Source organism: Barbus barbus (assembly GCF_936440315.1).
Source record: "Barbus barbus genome assembly, chromosome: 34".
Taxonomy (NCBI): domain Eukaryota; kingdom Metazoa; phylum Chordata; class Actinopteri; order Cypriniformes; family Cyprinidae; genus Barbus; species Barbus barbus.
In genome coordinates this window covers 14,891,860-14,915,471 of record NC_136762.1, presented here as the reverse complement: position 1 = coordinate 14,915,471, position 23,612 = coordinate 14,891,860, and the positions used below count along the sequence as shown (strand labels likewise).

Below are 23,612 nucleotides of genomic sequence, written 5' to 3'. Positions count from 1 at the left end.
GGTTGGAAGACCATTTTAAACCAGTTACGACTGGCTTAGGACAGTTTAAGTTGATTTTTTTCAGCAGGGGCATCTTATGTCTCCTTCAAATGCTGCCTCTGTAGATGGCTCACTCAATGTTAGTCTGTAAGTGAGTGAGCAAGAGACTGAAAAAAACGAGAGAGGGGGTTGCTCCAAGGGTACATCTGGCCAGCAGGGTCAGGGCCAGGCCACACACAGTCATCAACAAGCCAAGGCTCTCAACAAGCCTGTCACTTTCACTCTCCTCAAGAGTAGAGATATTTACAACCATCCCAGCCAGACAAATTACACAGAGCTGTTTGCTCTGGCCTGTTTACTATTTGTCTGTCTTGTTATAGACCTCCTTAGGATAATTTTGTTTAATGTGCTATGTAGACAACCAACTTGCACTGCAAAGAGCTGAATGGTCTAACCATAACAACCACTAATTATCTTGATGTAAATCCATCCACTCAGTAAGCGAAGTATCCAAATCCGTTACAAAAAATTCACTGGAACTGTGGCTCACCAGAACATAGAGAGCAAATTTCCCATAGCCGCTCGTGGAAAATTCAGAAAAATCATTCAAAGCGAGTGTGTATTGCTCCTTTTGGTCTATGCCTCACCAAAGTGATTCTCTATGAAATGAGATTTAGATTACTTTCAGGATCCTTGAAGGGATAATTCAGCCAAAAATGAAATTTCTGTCATCATTTACTCCCCATTATGTCATTCCAAACCAAACTCTTTTTCTTCTGTGGAACACAAAAGAAGATATTTCAGACAAAAACAGTTGAAACATTTTTCAAAATATCTTCTTTTGTGATTCCATAGAAGAATGAAAGTTATACAGGGTTGGAACAACATGAGGGTGAATAAATGATGAAACATTTTTCATTTATGTATTTCCTACATCTTTAATGCACAGTCCTTCACAAACAAGAACAACAGGAGCAGTTATAAAACTGTTTCTTTGTATTACAGCAGCGCTCTGAGCCGTTAGCACAACGTAGTGTGGAAGACAGGACCATATGGCAGCACTGGGCAGCAGAACGCATATAAGTGGTGCATGATTGGTTAGAAGCACCCCAGGGAAACCAAGCCACAACTTCATTAACGGAACATAGATCAGAGCTGTCAAGCAGGCAGCTCCTCCAGCACGGTGTCCAGGGCCGTGGTGGTGCCATCCGTGCAGCACCGCTCAAAAACAGCCCTCAAAACTCCCACAGACTCTCTGGCTTTCTGAAGCCGCAGATAAATTGCACATTTCTTCCCACTTTAATGAGAGACTTGGGTCGGCTTCTGCTTTACGCAAACCTGGCAGTGCCATGTGTGACCTGACAGATGCTTCATCCACTTCTGGGCAGTCAAACGTTTGCTGTGGGATGAGGTTAGTGAGATGCCAGCCGATGTGAGGTGGAAATGATTAACCACTGAATAAGCTCAAGGGTGAGAGATACACTGAAATATTAACACTAGCTGTGGCCAGCATAGACATGTAGTCTAGACGGTCATTGTTTCAGCAACCAAAACTATGCAAAACTTTATGGAGGCATATTAAATGAAAACAAATATTCAGGCTATATTACGTTCCCATCTCGGATACGAGGCAAATAAGACATTTTGACAGATACAACTTTTTATTTTCTATGACTGATGACCTGTGGTGCAGGGCTGAGTAATGCTAACTACGCCACAATACAAAACACATTGCAACACGTCAAAATTATGTGGGGGAGTAATTGTTTCTGCTCAAAATTGTGAAATAATATTAGTGTCTAACTTCAATAAAAAGTGCAAAAATAGTTAAATGCTCCAGAGAGTGTAAATATGCGTGATCACCTTCAATCTCTTAAGCAGTTAGCATTTACAGAGTTTCCATTTATTTCAATTAAACTCTTCATTAATAGATCTACATGGTATTAGGTAAATGCACAAATAAAAAACATACATTGTTTTAAAGCAGTGGTTCTCAACCTCAAACTGACTTAAACTTACAGAAATTAATAAATTATCCAAGCTAAATTTAAATGCTAAAAAACGTATAAAACCAATTGTTATATAACTACCAAAGGTGCTGTATTAGGGTGGCCATATGTGCCATTTATACGGGACACGTCCTGGCCAAGATTTTTATATTGCCTAAAACATCCAAAGTAGTTTGACCAATAACATGCAGGCATTGTACATAATCGACCAATTGTGATGCGTGAGAAGGTGGGGTCTACAGAGAATGATCCAAGCGATGCAAATATGCGCATTTGTTTGTTTGTTCGTTCGACTTGAAGCAGCACTGCGCAGACCAATCATTGTATGACACCAAAGTACCGCGAGAGTGATTCAAAAGCATAATGAGCCATCTCCTCTGCTCTCTATAGCTCTCGCGAACATACAATGATCGATCTGAACAGTGCAAACAGCCACAGCCTAGATATTTTAGGCAATATAGAAATCCTGGCAAGGACATGTCCTGTAATAATGGCCCATATGGTCCCCTATGCTGTATATAATTGTTTGACTGCACTAAAGCATAAAAATACAGACCAGAATATGTTTACATATATTTAGGAAACACGCTAATTTCACAATGCTACGGCCAGTTATTCAACTTTGAAATGTGTTTTTCATGTCTTAATTTCAGTTTTTGTTTTGGTCTGTAAGATTCCACCCTCTGCCAATTTACCCAATAGGATTTCAACACCCCGCACTGTAAAAAAAAAAAAAAAAAAGTTGAGCCAACTTGAAATTTTAAGGCAACCAGCTTCAGCAGATTTTTGAGTTTTCTCAACTTCTTGTTTTAAATTTATACAACAAAAAGTTGAGAAATTTCCCAAAAATTAGTTGAGAAAACAAAAAAATCTGCTGAAGCTGGTTGCCTTAAAATTTCAAGTTGGCTCAACTTTTTTTTTTTTTAGAGTGTGCAGGTTACCAGTTGGAAAACACAGCGTATGCAACCATGAAAGCCAGCAAACTAACAGGGACAGATATCGCAGATTCTACCTGACCTACAAAGCATCGACATCCATCTAAAAAGCCATCCATCAATGGTCGCCTTCTATTGTCAGTGCGCTCGTTCCTGTTGTGTGTCCTTGATCTGGGAATCCATTTGAGCGTTGAGTCTGAGGAGGAGGGGCAGGAGAAACAACGCTCTCCAATACTTTGAATTTGGACCGCAGCACCCAATTCAACCTCTAGTTGCCAATATGACATAAGACATAGCGTAAGCTCCGGTGAGTGAAAAACACAAAAGGGCAGCGGAGAGGGCAAAACAAAACACTGGCCATGAATTAGAAGTACAAAACGAGGATTTGTAAAGAAAAATGTCAGAGGATTTCAAAATAAGCCGAGAGGAGACTCGTTTACCTTTTCTGTAAAGCAAACTTGGTTCTCGCAATCCTAGCATATTCTCACTGGAGCTTATGCTACTCCTACATTCCATGCCATTCTCTCGTAAACGTGCGTATGACAGTTAGCAGAAGCTAGAGATTACGGTTTATAAAGTTTTAAATATGGATATATTTGTCACAAAAATGCTTTGAGCCATGTGGAGTACTTTTTGTAATGGATTTATGCTCTTTTATTGGACTTCAAAATCTTAAACCCCATTCACTGCTATTATAAAGCATGGAAGAGCCAAGACATGTTTTAATATAACTCTGCATATACACCTAGGTTGGCTTGAGGGTGAGTAAATCATGGGGTAATTTGCATTTTTGGGTGAACTATCTCTTTAAATCTTTATAACTATTCTACATAAGAAATAAAAATTTCTCTTGTTCGCCATCTTGTATTTCTTCTTTCATCAAGCCTCGTGGCAGTGCATTCCAGGTTTGTGTAGGATACACACGATGCTGCCTTAGAATCCGGCCAAAATTTGGCCTCTTAGGAGGCAACATAACTAAACCGCCTACCTTCTGGAACAGTCTTCATCCCGGAAGCCTTAAATATTGCCTTCCAGGCAGCTCACTAGGTTTTGGAACAGAGCAAGAGTGTAACAGCAACACGTTGTGTAACTTTGAACATTGCTTGCATATTTTCTGCCTCTGCTCTGTTCACAGTCTGATATTTAGCAGATGCTTTTAATTCAAAGTACTATTATTACAGGCTGTCCCTCATGGGACAATTGTGATGTTTCAAGGCACGATGGTTTTGCGGGATTCAATCCTGCAACCTTTCGGTTACCAGCCCAGATGATTAAGTACTACACCTTATAGAGGGTCACTTGTCTAAATTACCTTCCTGCCACAAAGTTCAGAAGTTCACTGTTGGCTAAACACACCAGCAATCCTTCACACTCGACTTCAAGGCTTTAAATAAGCCTGTTATCACTGCCTGTTCATCTTGAGCAGGATCGTTCCTGCAGCTCTTCAGATGAGTGTTTACTCACACTCACAGGAGAGGCATTCAGGGAGTTTGGCACAGATCTAACTCTCGGCACTCTGCACATTTTCCATTTTTTAACTCTAGCTCAGCACTGCATATTCTTCCCATCTTTCGCTATATAAAAGCCTGAAGCTACAAATTATCCTTCAAAGGTTTGCGGCTTCGGGCTGGTCGCAGTGCACCCTTACCCTAGTGGTTGTGGCAAACATGTACTTGTCCCGTAGCTGGAAGCTGTCCACCTTCTCCAGGATAACACGACGGTTTTGCTCGTCTTGGAAGAAGTCTGTGCTGCTGAGGATGCTGGAGTCTCCCTGGGGCTCGTGGCGCTGGACTAACACTGTGGTGGGGTTGTCGTACGGTTCTACACCCCTATGGGAATAGAAAGACACACATACTTGGACATATTTGTTTGGACATACTTGGAAACAAGTAGCATGAGGTGGAATTTTGAAAGCCCCTCTCCACATTTGTTTTTTTTTTAGGTTTAACATAAATTTGTGCTCTATTTTATGTTTATATGGCTAACATAAAAGCAGCCAAAAACATTTTTGTTTCATATTTATTCAGAAATCAACCAATAAGATTTGTGTGTGTTAATATTAAACACTACACTGCTGTTTAAATGGCTGGAGTGAGTAACATTTCTGTTTTGTAAGAAATTAATACATTTATTCAGCAAGGATGCATTAAATGGTTAGTTCACCCAAAAATGAAAATTCAGTCATTAATTACTCACTCTCATGTTGTTCCAAATGCGTAAGACCTTTGTTCATCTTCGGAACACAAATTACAATTTTTTTGATGAAATCTGAGAGCTCTCTGGCCCTGCACAGACAGCAATGCAACTGAAATGTTCCCATGACTGAATTTTTTATTTTTGGGTGAACTAACCTTTTAAATTTAAATAAACCTTTTAAATATATCTATTAGGGGTGTAACGGTTCACGAAATTCACGGTTCGGTTCGATACGACACAGTGGTGTCACGGTTCGGTACGTTTTCGATACGGGGGGCAGGTAATGCATGTATTAGTTGAATAAAAGCATGTAGTTTATGCATTTTCAAGCACATTGCTTAAAAAATACATTAATAAAGTAACTAATTTGTTTTGTATTGTATTTCCTAATGATATACAATGTGCTACACTGCAAAAACGGCACAGTGCATCTGCAGTGGCATTTATCAAATGTGATCAATAGCTGCTTCCACTTACCAAGCAAATCCAGGCTCTTTACATATCACAACTTACATTCAGCTGAAGAGGCAACCAAATTTCCTCATCTGTCTCCTGCATGATGTTACTAATAAATTATTCAGGTTGAGTGTGGGAGATCAAGACTACAGACGGGGAGGAACGGGCAGCGGTTTCAGATAAACGTACAGGAGAGTCTCTCTACTCTGGACAAACGGCCTGACTTTGTTGAGACGGGCTCTTAAATCACCAAGCTAGAGGATAAAGGGATTTTCTCACAGGATAACAAACACACAAACCTCGCCGTTTGCTTTCTATTTCACAACTGGGGGTTTAACACGTCCAGCAGTAGGGTGAGAGACGGATAAAAGCAGGGGCTTACAGCTCTTTTAACCACCCCTGCAGCTCCGCCTTTAGTTTGTCTAGATTAAAACTGAAAACCAATTGAGGGCTTAGAGGACACAGTCAGCAAACTCACACCCAGAAAAACACACACACAATCACATACACACACATACACTGCACGCGCACACACACACACACACCGCACGCGCACACAGAAAGTGTTTGTTGACCTTTAAAACACAAGTTAAGCTGCTTGACAGAACTTCTTCATTCCATCTGATTGCTACTATAAAGTAATAAAATACACTAAAATACTGAAAATCTGGTCAATACCGATAAGCCAACAATTATTTTGATGTTATGCAGGGTTCCCACTCTTTCATGAACACCAGATTCAAGGACTTTAAGCACCGAAAAAAAAATTCACTGACGACAACGAGACGATAATGAACGAAAATTCTTTTTAAATGACAAAAATTATGACATAAATCTATTGACATTTTCATCAACGAATAAAAATGAGACGAAAATGTTAGGGAGGGACGATTTGGGAAGAGATTCATTCAGAACGAATCTGCTGTATCTGAAGGTTAGATGCTAACATATGAACCGGCGGGACATAAGCTAAAATACACTTGCTGCACGGCGCATAAAACGTTAACAAATGTCGATATGTGGGAGTAAGAGGAGAGCAGACATATGCATAAATCTGACGACGCAAGAGAGAACTCAATTCGGTCCGGTTTTTTGAGCGCAGACACTGAAGCATACGCACAGGTCGCATGAACAGAGAAATACACACAAAATGATGTCGAAATGTCCGTTTTGACGAGTATACACAAACACAGCTGTGAACGTAAACAGTAGGGAGAACGTGTATCAGTAGGCCTACATTGCATCCGTCACCGTGCATTTGGTTTTAAAGGGATAGCAGCCTAATTTAGTTGCTATTGTCCGAGTCATTGATGTTAATCAAGCAACAAAAGAAAGACATACAATCACTCACTGCTCTTCACTGAAAAACTTTAGTAGCCCTAAAGATTAATCTAAATTTATTTATAGAAACAAATATATATCATCTTATAGCCCGTTAGCATCGGCAGTGTGGCTGCCACTAATCTCGCTTAGATTGCTAATACTATTCACACACATTACCATTGTTTCACTGTTACTTGCTTAAATGGCGGATTTGTGTCTACCTTTGAGTGCAGGTGAGGACACATTCGAGCTGCATTCGGTGCAGCTGGAGCTGGAGGCCCTGGAGAAGCAGGCCCAGCTGAAAGAGCGGAGAGCCGCGCTGGAAACATCACGGGCTGACGCTCACAAGTCCGGGTTAAGTATACAGCACGCTGCTAACACTCTCACCACCTCTACTCCGTGTGTTTCTCTGCACAGGCCATGTGCACACAGGACGCGATCTTCCCAGATGTCCTTCACTCCGGCGCCGGGACGCCACGGACCCTAGGTGCACCAGCAGCAGAAGATGGGAGCCAGGCCCCCGGGCGACGACCTCTCCCCCTCCGCGAGACGGAACGCGACGCTGTGATCATCGGAGACTCCCGTGCACACTCACTGTTTCCCCGGTGCTCGTGTTCTCAATGTTTCTGCGCAGATACCCGCGATCCTGAAGGGCGACGAGAGCATCGGTGCTGTCGTGCTGCACGCGGGGGTTAACGACACCAAGCTGCGGCAGACAGAGACACTGAAGAGGGACTTCAGGAGCCTGATCGAGATCGATCATCGTGTCAGGACCGCTTCCCACGTATCGACGAGGACACGAAAGGTTCAGTAGACTGTTTGCTTTAAACAAATGGTTATTGTCATGGTGTAAAGAACAGAAACTGCTCTTTGTTAATAATTGGAATCTTTTCTGGGAGCGTCCTAGGCTTTTCCGTGCTGATGGCCTGCACCCCAGCAGAGCCGGAGCGGAACTCCTGTCGGACAACATCTCAAGGACGCTACGCTCCATCTGACTAGTAAGCCAATTCTCAAATAACTACTATGATGACTTTTGTTCTACCCACTTAAATGATAGAAGTACTTGCGTTGTCCAATCTATACAGACTGTGTCTGTTCCCCGAATAGCGAGGTCAAAATATTAATTTAATGCAGGATCTAGAAAAAATCTGATCGTGATTAAACCAGAAAAATGCAAAATAAATGAATAAAAATTTTTTTTTAAGCTTGGGCTCCTAAATATTAGATCACTCGCACCCAAAGCAGTTATTGTAAATGAAATGATCACAGATAATAATTTTGATGTACTCTGCCTGACTGAAACCTGGCTTAAACCAAATGAATATTTTGGTCTAAATGAGTCTACTCCACCAAGCTACTGTTATAAACATGAGCCCCGTCAGACTGGTCGTGGCGGCGGTGTTGCAACAATATATAGTGATATTCTCAATGTTACTCAGAAAACAGGATACAGGAGGTTTAACGCATTCGAAATACTTCTGCTTAATGTTACACTGTTAGATATGCAAAATAAATCTCTCCTGTCTCTTGCTCTGGCTACTGTGTATAGACCGCCAGGGCCATATACAGATTTCCTAAAAGAATTTGCAGATTTCCTCTCAGATCTATTGGTCAATGTTGATAAAGTGCTAATTGTTGGAGATTTTAACATTCACGTTGATAATACAAACGATGCGTTAGGACTTGTGTTTACTGACCTAATAAACTCTTTTGGAGTCAAGCAAAACGTCACCGGGCCCACTCATCGTTTTAATCATAGGCTAGATTTAATTATATCACATGGAATTGATCTTACCGATATAGATATCGTACCTCAAAGCGATGATGTTACTGATCATTTCCTTGTATCGTGCATGCTGCCTATTACTGATATTAGTTATATGGCTCCGCGTTATCGTCCGGGCAGAACTATTGTTCCAGCCACCAAAGACAGATTCACAAATAACCTGCCTGATTTATCTCAACTGCTCTGTGTACCCATAAATACACTTGAACTAGACGAAATGACTAGCAACATGGGCACTATCTTCTCTAATACATTAGAAGCTGTTGCCCCCCTCAAATTGAAAAAGGTTAGATAAAAACGTACTGCGCCATGGTACAACAGTTATACCCATTCTCTCAAGAAAGAAACTCGTAATCTTGAGCGCAAATGGAGAAAAACTAACTTAGAAGTTTTTAGAATTGCGTGGAAAAACAGTATGTCCAGCTATAGACAGGCTCTGAAAGCTGCCAGGGCAGAGCATATCCGCAAACTCATAGATAATAACCAAAACAATCCAAGGTTCTTATTTAGCACAGTGGCTAGATTAACAAATAAACTCAGTGCTGAGACAACATACAGAATTACCAAAGTTAAATATATTAAGGTTCTGCAATATATAAATATATTGCGGAAACTTAATTTCCTGTAGAGCTGCTTTGCAACGATTTGTATCGTAAAAAGCGCTATAGAAAAAAAATGAACTTGAACTTGATCTTTATGAGAAGTGGTTTCATTTAATTTTAACAAAGGCATGTTGTGTGTCACCGCAGTTAAATTGCAGTCTATCATGATAAAAAAAACAATATCAAACCTATATAATGAGTTTTTAGTCGACAAACTAGACTAAAACTAAAAACAATTCAGATGACTAAAATATGACAAACTATATGGCATTTTAGTCAAAAGACTATGACTAAAACTAAATAAAAATTTGGTGTCAAAATTAACACAGCTCTCAACTTATCCGTCTATAAAGCCTATAAAAATTTGTCTTCATGTATTTCACAACACTTCAGCATGTTATTCTTATTAAGGGAGGGTAATTTTTTAGGATTTTTTACGCAAGCACCTGACACCTTGTACTTCTGGAGACTCCAGGAAGGTTGCAGTTCTGGAAAATGGTGGCGCTGGAGACTAAATGTTTGATGGTTTACACCTAATTCTTCACATTAATTCTTAATTATTTTGCAGTTACCGTGTGTCTTATCTTCTCCACCTATTTTTGTCTAACCCCGCTGACCCAATGAGCATTTCGCTGACCAATGGTCATGTCTTAACTTTACAATTTCTGTATTGCATTAGTTTTGAATATTTCTCATTGAGGATTTAATCATTTTTGACTTTTCAGTTAAATCTCTTTTTTGGCTCATTTTATCTGTAAAAGAAAACGTGCTTAATAATTCTACACACATGAATATAAGGAGTTTTTCACTTCCAGCCTTCATGGACAATAATATATCACTTATAAATGATTAATTGCAAAATTAATAGCAGTTATTAAGATTGATGTGGTTTGGAATTGGTCAAATGTGCATGGAAATAAGTATGATTAGAATATCGCTAAAGAAATCCGACTTTTCCAGAACCCCTTCGCTGCCGACATTGACGAAGCGTTGCCTTCTTATCAGTTTGAGTTGGCTGAGTTACAGAACTGTGATGTTCTGAAAGACGCATTTAAGCCCAGCATTTAAGCCCAATTCTATGCTGCCCTCCCTAACGAGACATACCCAAACATCAAAAGGCATGCAATGAAGATGTCCACACTTTTTGGCAGCACGTATATCTGTGAGCAAACCTTTTCATGCATGAAACTGATGAAAACTCTGATAAGATCAAGACTCACTGATGAACATTTGCATCAGTCTTTGAGAATGGCTGTGACAGGAATGGAGCCTGACATTGGACATCTCACCACCCAGAAGCAAGCCCACAGTTCACACTAATTAATATGCATAAGTAAATGTTTTGATTTTGAATAGCACTGAAAAGTAATCATTTGTCTGTACGGTCCATAATCTCCACAATAATACTAGTAGTCACTCTGGCCCGTGTAATTTTCTGCTATAAACCAACCCGGCCCCCCATTAAAGCAAGGAAAAATTATGTGGCCCTCGCAGAAAAACGTTTGGGGACCCCTGTCTTAATGCAATGAACAGAAGGGTTATCGCTGCAGTAATGGTGTAGTCAGTCTCCAAGCTCTCGAGTCATTTGTGTTGGGCCAACGCAGTGGGTCGCTGATGTTATCTCCACAGGCACTGACTGCCACTCCAGCCGATGAAATGGGCTATGGCTAGCAGACATAATTATTAATATGGCCGCAGTCTGAGCCTCATCAGAGAAACATCCACAACTGACTGTTTCACAGTCAAGCAGCCTGTCTGGGCGGCAGCCCACACGCTTGAGAAGACCGACCACTTCCTTATATATCTGACTGTTGCAAAAATGTGCAAAACAAATCTGTTCTGGCATCAAGACATTGTAGACATTTGAGCTAAAGTTAAAAAAACGGTAATCACGTCTGTGATGAATTACAGTCATAACATTTAAATTAGCTCCGGTCTTCCAGTCGGATCGTATCCTGGAGTATAATGTTTACGAAATGGGAGAGCAATAAGCGCCACTCTGTTATTTCTAGTTGCTTCTTGCGTTCGATGCCAGTCCCTGATTGTGCAAACACTAAGTGCTGGCTGCAACCCAAAGCAAGAGTTTCACATTCCTACATAAACTTGTGAACTGAGAGAGGCAGCACAGAGAGCCCTCAACCCTCTTCAAATTACAAACACTGATACAAAATTCCTGTAGAGCGTGGAGCAAGCACTTGATTTGCCAGTGATCTTCCTGAGCTCTGATCATTTTGTTAGTTTAGCGTAACAAGTGGCAAACTCACAACCCTGATCTTTTAGATAGCAATCGAAACCACAGAGCTGAGCCATATATGATCTTTAGCATATGATCAAATATACAGTAATTCTGAAATATTGCTACAATTGAAAATAACAGTTGAATGGATTTTAAAATGACATTTATTCCTGTGATGGCAAAGCTGTATTTTTAGTAGCTATTACCCTAGTCTTCACTGTCACAGAAATCTGTTATCGTCAATGTTGAAAACAAATATGGAGCTTAATGTTTTGTGGATATTTTTTCAGGATTATTAGATTAAAGTTCTGCATTTACAACGATAATGATAACCGATAATGATACCGATAACCGATAATGATAACCAATAATTTGAAATTGATATTAGAGATTAGCCATGTCCCAAACACTTCAACATAAACCAAACATATACATTACAGCAACTTTCTTTATCAAAAAAGGCCTCACAAATAAATAAAACAATGCTTAATGCAAGTCATTGGACAACATTGCTTACGTTTAAAGGATCAAAGTGGAATAGCCTCCACACGGACAATAATGAAGGAAATAATGCATTATTTATTGCCTTTAATATATCAGCCAAATTTTCTTATCGGGTCGATAACGATAACAGTAAAAATTTGCATTTATCGGCCAATACGATATATTGGCCGATATATTGTGCATTCCTAAACCTTGGTGAATAAAAGTACTAATTTCTTTAAAAATGTTAATGACCCCAAACGTTTGAACTGTAATGTATACTAAAAGGCAACTGCTGAAGCTATTTGAATTTTAAATTACTGTGATATATTATCGTATATTTTTCTATGTCACTATAATCATGGTGACATAAAAGGTAGTAAATTGTTTTTTTAAACTGGTTCATTTAAAATGAATGAACTGTAAAAACAACCATTTTATTAAAATGAATTGAAATTGTTTATGCTTCACAAGACAAAAGGACAGTAGACATTTAAGGAAGTATGTTTAATTGTTTACTCTGTTTGTTTGGCTGCAAAGCTGCATGATAAAATATGATGTGACAAAAAATAGCAATGTAGCATTTTGTTACTGTTACTTACTGGAAAATGTAGCTTGTTTCTAGAAAAGCTACTATGTTTATAGCACTGAAAAATCTAGTTAAATTAAAAGCATGACTACTTTTGGCAAACTTAATCATACCCATAAACACACAGACAACATTCCAAAACAGATTTCACACTGGACACATTCACAGTGATTTGCGTCAACACTCTCAAAGAGCTTGATCTTACCAGAAGTAGGACTTCACATGCTCCTGAATTAACACCCACGTCTCACCAAAGTCGTCTGATTTCCACAGCTGCCAAAAGAAAATTTAAAACAGAAAGAAGAAGTCCTTAAGAGTCAGCAGTTTCCAATATAGCATTTAATATGATTCAACATTTATCATAAACCAGCTTCTCATATGAAAATTACAGCTGATTAGCTCAAATCAAAACATGCTGCTTAGAGCAAAATTCAAAAGGGCATATCTCTACAAACAACTAAAGGCCTAAAATGACAGTCCCATTCATCTTACTAAAAACTTGACACACGATATACAAAAAGCCCAGTACTGATGGAAGGCATTAGTGTTCATACCTGTTTATTGGGGTGAGAACTGTCATAACCAAGGACCAGGTTAGGCCTCTTACTGTGCAGCAGTAAGTCTGTGGGCTTGAATGGGATGGAGAAACCCTGAACAGTTTGGCAGAAGTCAAAGGTGTTCCACAGGTAACTGTTCGTGGTGTCAGTAAATAGATACTGCAAATGAAAAATTCAGAAAAGACGACATTTAAAAAAAAAAAAAGGGTAAACAAAAAACAACAACAGCAACAAAAAAAAAAAATGTAATAGTTCAGCCATAAATAAAATGTCATCATTTACTAATCTAAAATTACAAATACTATATTATAAAAACATAAAAAGACATGCAAAGTGGTGCTAAGTATCTATTTTCCATACAGTGAAACTGGGTTTACAATCCCCAACTCCAAAAAGCACCATAAAAGTAGTCCATATGATTTATCATGTAAAATGACCTGATTATGGGTCTGTTTGTCTTGAAGACTTGGAGCTTTTTATGATTTTAATTGCCATTATAAATAACCATCCACTTTGTTCGAAAAAGAGCATCATCAACATTCTGTAAAATATCTTCTTTTGTTTTCTACAGGTTTGAGGGTAAATATATATATGATGACAGAATGCCATTTTGGGGTAAACTATCCATTAAACTTCTGTAGTGGTTGACGACACAACAGAAGATCTCAAAGTTACTACATTAGAGGTGTTTATTTCAAGTGGTTGGCTCCATGAAAGCATTAAAGCGTTTAAGTATAGTAAAATACTTATTTTTAACATTATTAATTATTCAGATTATGCATTTCTGCCGTTCTAATTTGCCCCCCTTCTCTTTGATCTTTCGTTTAAGAGCTTTTGCTATAAACTTTGTCCTCTCCATGGCCTGGTTATGGAAGCAGGGCACTTCCCTTTCCAGATTCTGAGGCAATGAGGACTGGGACTGAAACAGAAACGCTTGACTTAAAAAGAAACCTATTGCTGTATGGAAAAATGAAAGAAAAAGAACAAAAAGAGGAAGTGGAGCATATGCATTTGCCACATAACCTATGATCACCATCAGACTATCATTGACTCATAGAACTATATTTTTTATCGTCACAATGTTGTTCAGTGTTCTCAATGAATGCCAGGGTGTTGTTATGTGGTTGCTAAGGTGTTCTGAGTGGCCAAGTCAAAAGAGTTTAGAGAAGACTCTTCACAACAAGCCACATGATTTCATCACTTCATTCACTTCATAGTGAAGAACAATAAGAGATCATCATTAAAATATATAATTAATTCTAAATAAGTTCAATATAAATATTAAATAAAAATATAAATTAAATATAAAATATTAATATTAATTATTATTGCTCTTAGGTATAATTATTATTATTAACTAAAATATTAATCATATAAATAAAGTATCAATAAAGAGTAATATTGTTGATTTACTGATGTTAATTAACTTTAATATATCATATTCTAAATACATACTATAATATCTGAGGTCTATATAATAATTTTATGAATAATAATAGCCAATAGTAACTCCTTACGAAATCCATTCACACTTGCAAGTCAAAGCCACTATAAAGAGATCAATCAAACAAACAGGCCCAGTATGACTCGGAATCAATTATGAGTGCATATCAGCTCATTATTCACCCAGTTATTCATATGAGATTTTATGTCAGGATTATTAATTTATCACAAATGCATAAAAATATTCCACAACAAATCACAAAAGCACCCGGCCAATATCTCTGTTAATTATCCCATCTGTAACAATCAAGATTTAGAGTTCTTCTCTCTATGCGGATCAGCGGCGCAAGTTACTCCGATCAGGCAAAATGTAATTAAAGAGCCCTGTGCTCCTACCAAGAGGTTGTATGCTTTACAAATTACACTCGTAATGCTTTAGCGTCAGTCCTTCAGCAGCAGCAGGTGGCAGCTGCAGTGCCAGCCACATCATTGACTCCAGATGAATGGTCACCGTCTGCTGCCGTCAGCCCCTGCAATAACGCAATGCAGAGTCCCACAGCGGTTCTGCCACATCTGCAGCTCCCCACTCCAACTCCCATGAGCCTCTGCACCTCACAGAGACTCACTAGAGCAGCCCGTTATGGTGGGTGCCAAGGGCAGAGACTAAGCATGTAGCTTGTGTTTTCGCCCAGCCCTTGGAGCTGCTCTCTTGGAAAACACCAACTGTGAGTTTATAAGCGATTGGAGTGGTAGAAGGTCACAGCTGCAGATGGCCGGGAAGCGGCCGGTGTCACCGTGGTCTTGTTTGACCTCGGCTTAAGCTCACAAAGACAAGACAACTCAAGGATGTCACTCTAATGTCTCCCACACACTTACTCGTTTGTTATCAGCAGGGCTGTGGTAAAACTGTGAGATGACTTGTTTCTTGCCTTCCTGGTCCCCAGACAGCTGAAATTTCTCTGATACGTGAGTGAAGGTGGTTCCATAGTCATAAGACACGTACACCTGTTAAATAAACAAAACCATGTCAAATTTCAACCTGATACACTGCTGAAATTGAGGCTCTGTTCCAAAACCTAGTAAGATGACTAGTTGTTTTCTGTCTACACAAGAAGGTGCCTTCTAAGTCAACATCTTAACTGAAATTAAACCTTTTAATATCGTAAGACTTTGCTCACAATTGATTCCAGCTTGATGTTAGCATGTTGCTAAGTTAAAAGCATAATAATCCAATAAACAATGCAAAAAAAAAACACGAGACTCTTCTTATAATTATATCCAACAAATTTTGAAGTTAGCAAATTGCTAAGCTAACAGCTTGATAATCGAATACGCAACTGTCTCAAAAATAACACTTATGTAAAGCTCACTGAGACTCTGCTTACAATGGATTTCAAGAGTTTGACGTTAGCATGTTGCTAAACTAATACCATAATAAACTACTAAGCAACTATTTATTTAACTATATAATTGCTTACAATAGATTTTATTGTGATTAGCATATTGCAAGTTAACAATAAAATAAACAGGGTAGTCCATTTTGGATTTAACTGTTTATCAATACTTTTCAGTATTGGTTAAAACATTTTTCTTAACATTTCTTTTGTCACTTTTTTGCATGTTAGTCACATTTTTTTGGTTTTATTTATTTTATTTATTGTTTTATGATGGTTTAGGTGGTATTATTGTTATTTAACTTGTTTACTTATAATTGGCAGGGGAACGTTTTATGCACCACGAGTCAAAAGCTACATCCCAATTCCCATGCTATCCTTCCCAAAATAGTATTTGAAATTAGAATTAGTGTGTCCCAAATCGTTGTATGCCGAAACAAGTATTCCAAAGGCACCTGGATAGTTTACTATTCGTTAGAATTCGAAGTGCAGATCGATGCACACTCTGGCTAACACTGCCCACAACCCATTGCGCGCTGGACGAGGATTTAATTAGAACTACAAACACACATAAAAAACTGGTATATATAAAAAAAAAAACTACAAACATGGCATGCAAGACCGAAGGACAGATAGAGAAAGAGGTTTGAATGATAAATAATCATTATCTAACCTGTTAAAAAACTAAATTATTTAATGTTATCCGTGTTATATTTCATCTGTAACAACGCTGAACTTTTATCATCATTATGCTAACACATGAGGAGAGTTCTCTGCATAAACCCGCACCTGACAGACCAACGTGTCTCTTAATTTATCTTCAATACGGGAGGAAATTAAACAAAATGTGAATGGGGTTAACTGTGACAAGATGATTGACAGGGCAGTTTAAACAGTGACAGAATGCATGTAACTAAGCAACAGAACGGTCCCTTAAAGACACATGCTGCGTCCCAATTCGCCTACTTGTACTATGCCATAAAAGTATGTACTCTTTTTGTAAAGAAAAAGTACATACTTTTGAGTATGTAGCAGGATAGTAGGCAAGTTTTGGGACATACTACTTCGTCATAGCTGCGTCTTTAACGGACGCTCTGTTGCTTAGTTACGTGCATCCTGTAACTGTTTAAAATGCCCTGTCAATCATCTTGTCACAGTTAACACCATCCACATTTAGTTTAATTTGATTTCCTACTGTATTGTAGAGAAATAAAGAAGCATCGTGGGTCTTTCATGCCGAGAACTCTGCTCATGTGTTTGCATAATGATACATTTCAAAGTTAATGACCAAACGTATCATTATGAAAGTTCACAGTGTTGCTGCAGATGGAATATAACGTGGATAACATTACATAAATAATATTTTTCATCAGGTTAGATATTGATTATTTATCACTCAAATCCCTTTCTCTACCCGTCTGTCGGTCGTGCATATCCGCCATGTTTGTAGTTTTTTAACACTTTTTATGCGTGTTTGTAGTTCTAATCGAATTCACGTCCACCATGCAATGTGTTGTGGGCAATATTAGCTGTTATAGTGTGCATCGATCTGCATTTCGAATTTTAGGCGGAAGTAGTAGACCATCCGGGAATCTTTGGCATACTTTTTTTAAACATACTATGCTTTGGGACATAATAATTCTATTTTTCGAATACTATTTAGGACGGACAGTAGTGATCGACCGATATTGATTTTTTATAACCGATACCGATACCAATTATTTGCATGTCTATGTGCCCGATAACCGATATGCAGAACCGATATTTATTTACTGTTATTAAGTAAATAAATGACTGCGTGAAGTAAGTCCATACTTCACTTTGGTTTTTCCTCCTTTCAGTCATCTTAACAAAAACATGTTTTGAGAATTAGCAGTCTTTCATGCAGGGCTCTAGACTCATTCTTCCCACTGATCTCACTTTTGCGACTAACTTTCTCAGTTGGTCTCAGGAGCACATCATTTGTTTGCAATTTGTTTTTTGTTTTTGCACATTTGATTAATCAATGTATGCTGATGAACTTTTATCATAGTTTATAGTTGGTATGTAGTATGGTAACGAAAGTGTTCAACATTCAACTCGTTCTTATTCATCTGTATTATTTGTGATTTAAATTTTGTGAACAGGAATTCCTTTTTTCGTGCGCTTTTTACTTTCAAATTTGCGATCTTGGTGTCACATTTTACAAGAAAAGATCATTGTCTGTTTTGTTTATATCTATACACCTTTCACTTTTTAAGACTAAAACAAAAGATGGATTCATTGTTATTCTTAATTAAAAAGCACAACAACAATAAAACAGTACGTTGACAATGACAAACTAGCTTACATAACATTTATCAACAAAAACGAATAAGACGAGGCATGGCATAGGACACATCACATGCTGTACTATATACCGAGTATATTACAGAATGTTTAGCAAACTCTGAGGAAGCAAATAAATATTAATATTTTTTTTTAATTAAGGAAAGCCTCCATAGCGTAACGTGAGGTAAACAGCAAAGATAACAAGCTTCTCAAAACGAAAACAAAAAGAAAAGTAAAACTAAACTGGCTGTGGCTGACAGGACTTGCATGTTTTTTTCTACAAGAATACCAGCATGTTCACCTTCTCTGGTTTAAGCAGCGGTCCTTTACTTTAGTTTGAAAATAAAATCCTCCGTTGCGCTCCGTCCGCGACGCGCACCTTCGCGCTTGTGTTGACGCGGCGAGTATAAACCAGGCTCTACCCACTAGGCGCTCGTGCTGAAAACACCTCTCTTCATGTGATCAGTGAAATCTGACTCCTGCTATAATGTGCTGCGGCTGGCAGCGCGCGCTGTATGAAGAGCAGCGCAGATCAGGCACTCGAACAAATGCGACCACGTCAAATTTTAACTCGCAAAAAATTACCATTTTGGTCGCAGTCTAGAGCCCTGTCATGTTAAATTTAATCTTCGTATTACAACAATAAAAAGCTTTAGCAGCAACACTAATATTAGCAGTAAGCAAAATAAACGTAAAGTAAAGTCGTGACGTATTGTCAAGTACATTCACTCCCCCCACCTACAATTCCTGCCGGCCGGGGACTCGAACCCGCAACCTTTCGATTACGAGTCCGACTCTCTAACCATTAGGCCACGACTTCCCCAGTAGTATGGCTAATGTTTTCAAATGGAGAAAATAAATAAAGAACAGGAGTTATATCAACTTCATTTTTAACTACAGTTTTAGTAGGTTTATAAGCTGTTTAATAGGCTAAAGAGTGAAGAATAATTCACTGGATAATGTTAATTCACGGAATAATATTCTCTGGAATATTGGAATATAACAAGCATTGTATTTTATTGCATTTCTCAACTGGCATGCTCTAAATTATGCTGCTTGAGCATCAACCCGCTGAGTGAACTGCAATATGAAAGCGGCTTCACGAGACTAATGATGAGCATATAGACAACAGAGAGAGAATTAAATTCAGCGCTTTTATTTCCAACATGCGCTAATTCATGGCTGTGTTATTTCAGGCAAAGTTATATCTTTATAGGGACAGGGCTTGACAGAGTATCTTATTTATCATATTTCTTAGAGCCAAGTTGCATAAACTATATATCAGGCATTTATGTAATACATCTAATTTGTGCATTAATGACTGTAATATTAAATAGTTTACTAACTACAGCAAATCAAGTACCTGCACGCCGTTGTTGTCTCGTCTCACATCAGACGCGCTGCAATTGCGATCCTGCGCGCAATTCTCAAAACGTCCACAAGATGGCGGTGTTTATCGGGGAATCCGATATTACAAAACCGATATACGATTATGGAAAAATGCTTAAATATCGGGAAAAATATCGGCAAATCGATATATCGGTCGATCTCTAACGGATAGCATGCGAATTGGGACGCAGCAACAGTTATGATAAAGTAGAATGTCTCAAAGTTTGCATACTATTCTGCTACACACTCAAATGAATGCACTTCTTCACAAAAGAGTAAAAAAAGTAAGCAAATTGGGACACACCAAAAGACAAATTTCCCTTCATGGACAATTAAGTGCATTTCATTTCATTTATGTGTCCAACATCTGGGATGCTAAATTTTACAGACTGCATTCTGGGATTGTCTTCTCCAAAGAGGATACATACAATTTGAGAGTTTGGCTCAAAGAATGTAAGTGATCATGATTAGGCAGTTAATCTTTTGAAAAGGCACTGGTTTTGGAACAGATCATTTCTGTAATACACTCATCTGTATTCACTTGCAATTTCCTATGAGAAACAGGTGAGCTTTTACTTTGATTTGCTTTGTCTTGCATTTCACAAAGAACACCTGTAACGCACTACACAGGTGAGCAGATAACAGCTCCAGCAACCCATAAAGTTCAACCGCACCACTTTTGTTCTCGCATTTGCATTAGAGAATGCTCTGCAATTATAGAAACTTAGCAATTATTGCCACGCAGATGAAAAAGTAACATTCAAGGGCACTATTACCCCCTTTCCACCAGCTGGGACCAGGTGCTAGTTCAGAGCCAGTGCTATAGCCGGCTCTTAGTTGGTTCGACTGGCGATCCCTTTAAGAACCGGTTGCTTTTCCAAAGGCTAGAGAGCCAATACAGAGCCAGGTCTTACGTCACTGAATATGTTTCATGTTTTGATTCACTAGCGCGGCACAACAGGCTTGTTCGAGGTGCATCAGCGCCACGCAGACAGATCGTTCGATCGGCACACAACACACTAAAGCACTGCGAGAGCGATCCAAAAGCATAAAGAGCCGTCTGCTTTCCAGTCGCTCCCGCAGCACCGCGCAGCGCCGATCCATCCCGAACAAGCCTAAACAAACTATCAACAATGGCGGACGTTGCGTTGCTATTGATGTTCATGGCTTTGCAAACCTACATCGGCATCCAAACACGGCAACTCAAACGTGTTCGCGTTTAGCTGCTATTTCAAATATGGCAGTCCAAAGTTTCTGTTCGTCTTGTTGGTCACGGTAACCCCGCCCCCAGCCCTTGACGCAAGCGGTTCTTCCTTCTAGCCCAGCAATGTTTTGGTGCTACTTACGAACTGCTTTTCCTGGTTCGGAGCTGGTGCGTTGGGTGTCGAAAAACAAAGAACCGGTTTGAAACTAGGCTCTGGCTCCGAACCAGCACTGGAACTGCCTTGGTGGAAAAGGGGTATATGGAGTCTTTGCAGGTAGTGCAGATAGTTGGATCCGGCAGCATTTAAGATGATATAATAAAAGTGCAGGGAACTGAAGAACAGAAGGGGGCCTTTCATCTGTATGACTCAGAAAGCATTAAAAAGCAAAGCTAGCCGGTCAAGATATTCTCTGTCTTACAGTGAATAGTCTGATATATATAGACTCGTATACAATGTTGAAAGTCAAAGTTATGAAATGGTCTAGAGAAGAAAAAAAAAAATATATATATATACTCACCGAGCTGCTCTTGGGATCTGTGGCACCGACGCTGTCTCTCGCGAGCGCTACTATGACATTGCTCTTCTCTCCAGCCCAGTGGACAACCATTTGATTATGAGAGTCATTCAGGTTGGCCTGTGAATACAAAATATGATGAACAGCCCATCTAAATGTAGCTGACTAGCTACATTGTAGCTGAAATTTATTTTGCTGTGGTCAGAGAAGTATCTAGGTTTCCACAGCACAAATCAAGCTGTCATGGCATAACACTGTTTAACAACTGGCTGATTTTCAAAGACATTTCTCTGTTTCTGCTTCACTCACTGGGTCCTTTTCCATTTCAGTCGTACTGCATTTGTAATATCATCTAAAATTAATCTGTATTTGACAGCCTCTAGTTTGTGGTATAGACTGCAGGTGTGTCACTTGCACAGAAGGCCAACAGCCTTTGAGAAAACAAACACAACCGCAAGAAGAGAGAGCAGAAGCGAGCAGAGCTACACCACAGCTGCAGGAAAACTGAAACTACAAGCTGCGGCGTCCCAATCTGATCTGCTGAACAAAGAAATGTGTGTCATCTTTTCATGTCCATCCCTCTCCTCTTTCCACTAGGAACAGCTTGTCTCATCTTTAATTCAAACTTCTGCATGAGGACCATGATATCCTCAAATGGGTTCTCCTTCAATATCTTCTGTCAGACATTAAAGAGAACTTGCAAAAGGTTGTTTTAGTAAAGAAACAAACACCACTTCTACTCCTGCTTGAGGAACACTGTCGTGGTTCACTGGCAAACAACAGATTTACTTTAACCTACAAGTATGTTAAACCACTTTTTGTTTGAAAGGCCACCTTTCAGACTTTCAACAAAAGCAGCAAACATTCTACAAAAGAAAACAATTTGTTATAGCATTTAAAACAATATACATTATAGGATTAGTGAAAAACGCATACTGATGTTCATTTCAGAATGTTGTTTTTTTTGTAATGTATAAACCGTGACTCTGCCTCAAACTACCTCACCTTGAATGCACAGTCATATTTTTATTCGCCATGACACGGTAGTAAATCTCCCTGTATTGTAGGCCTGCTTGCAAGCAGCGTGTTAGTACAACATAGAGACATTAGAAGACTGACAGAGCTGTTAAGAAAACTTTTTTCAAGCATGTGCTAATGTTTCAGTGACCTGTCTAACTTGTTTGTTATTAACTATTCAAAGTAGAAGTAAATTTAATCACAATCATCCGCCAGTTAGTCCTGCCCCAAACTAGCACCATTACTGTAATGTTGCTGTTTCTGTCTGCGTGGGAGTTTATAGAGGACTAGTTTTAACCAACGCATGTTATAGACTTTTCATGAAGACCCTAAAGGATCATATCAACTTGTGGAATATGGCCATCTGAGAAACAAAAATTTGGACACCCTTGCCTTAACCCTACCACATACCTAAACTTAACAACTAACTTACTAACAATAAGCAGCTAATTAGGAGTTTGAGGGAAAACTCTTAATTTATTAGTGAATGTGTTCCCTAATCTAAAGTGTTACCTTAACTGGCTTTTATTAATCCATTTGCTAAAGTCATTTTCTTTCACTGAATGTTTTTATATGTCAATCGAGTTAAAAATGCCACTGGACAGAAGTCATTTGAACAAACCAATGAATTTTCAACTGAATTAGCATGGAGAAAAATGTCAATTTCTACTTCAGATGGCACATTAACTGATTGACTGTATGTTTTTAACAGCTGATTAATCTCTAAAAACAGTTCCCCACCATCTCATCAGGATGTGTCGAAGAGCTTTTCCCACCACCTTGCCAACAAACACTTTGAAAGAGCAAATGGTTGCAACCCGATCCATGTCAGTCCGGCAAACTCTTGGGTCTGCTTATTCAAAGACAGTTAAAGGCCTGTCTGCAATTTCTGGTTATCCTGGAATTTGACTTTCTGCTAATCTAACAGGGCACTCATTTATACTGACACCGTAATATCCTGAAAGCATCGACGGTAAGACAAGTGCAAATAACTTCAAGTTCATTATCGCGTCTTGTTGAAAAAGCAATAAGAATGAGAGACTGAAAATACATTTTTTTTTTTCTGTTTCTTATGCATTATTCAGCAGGGAAACAGAAGGATGCATCGCTGCAAGCAACGCACGGCTTGAAACCATGACATCATCTCTGCAGCACTAACATTTGGGCCAACAGTTCAACAATTTGCCTA

General features: G+C 38.9%; 1 protein-coding gene across 1 annotated transcript in view; it reads right to left on the bottom strand.

Moving 5' to 3' along the window:
• Positions 1-23,612, bottom strand: part of LOC306853988 (sortilin-related receptor-like) — a 78,461-nt gene that overhangs the window by 50,895 nt on the left and 3,954 nt on the right. Inside the window, exons 2-6 of the mRNA XM_079391747.1 lie at positions 21,410-21,526; positions 15,471-15,599; positions 13,149-13,310; positions 12,800-12,867; positions 4,572-4,752 (exon numbers count right to left, since the gene is read on the bottom strand). Of these exons, the coding sequence (XP_079247873.1) occupies positions 4,572-4,752; positions 12,800-12,867; positions 13,149-13,310; positions 15,471-15,599; positions 21,410-21,526 (657 nt within the window). The remainder of the gene's footprint in view (positions 1-4,571; positions 4,753-12,799; positions 12,868-13,148; positions 13,311-15,470; positions 15,600-21,409; positions 21,527-23,612) is intronic.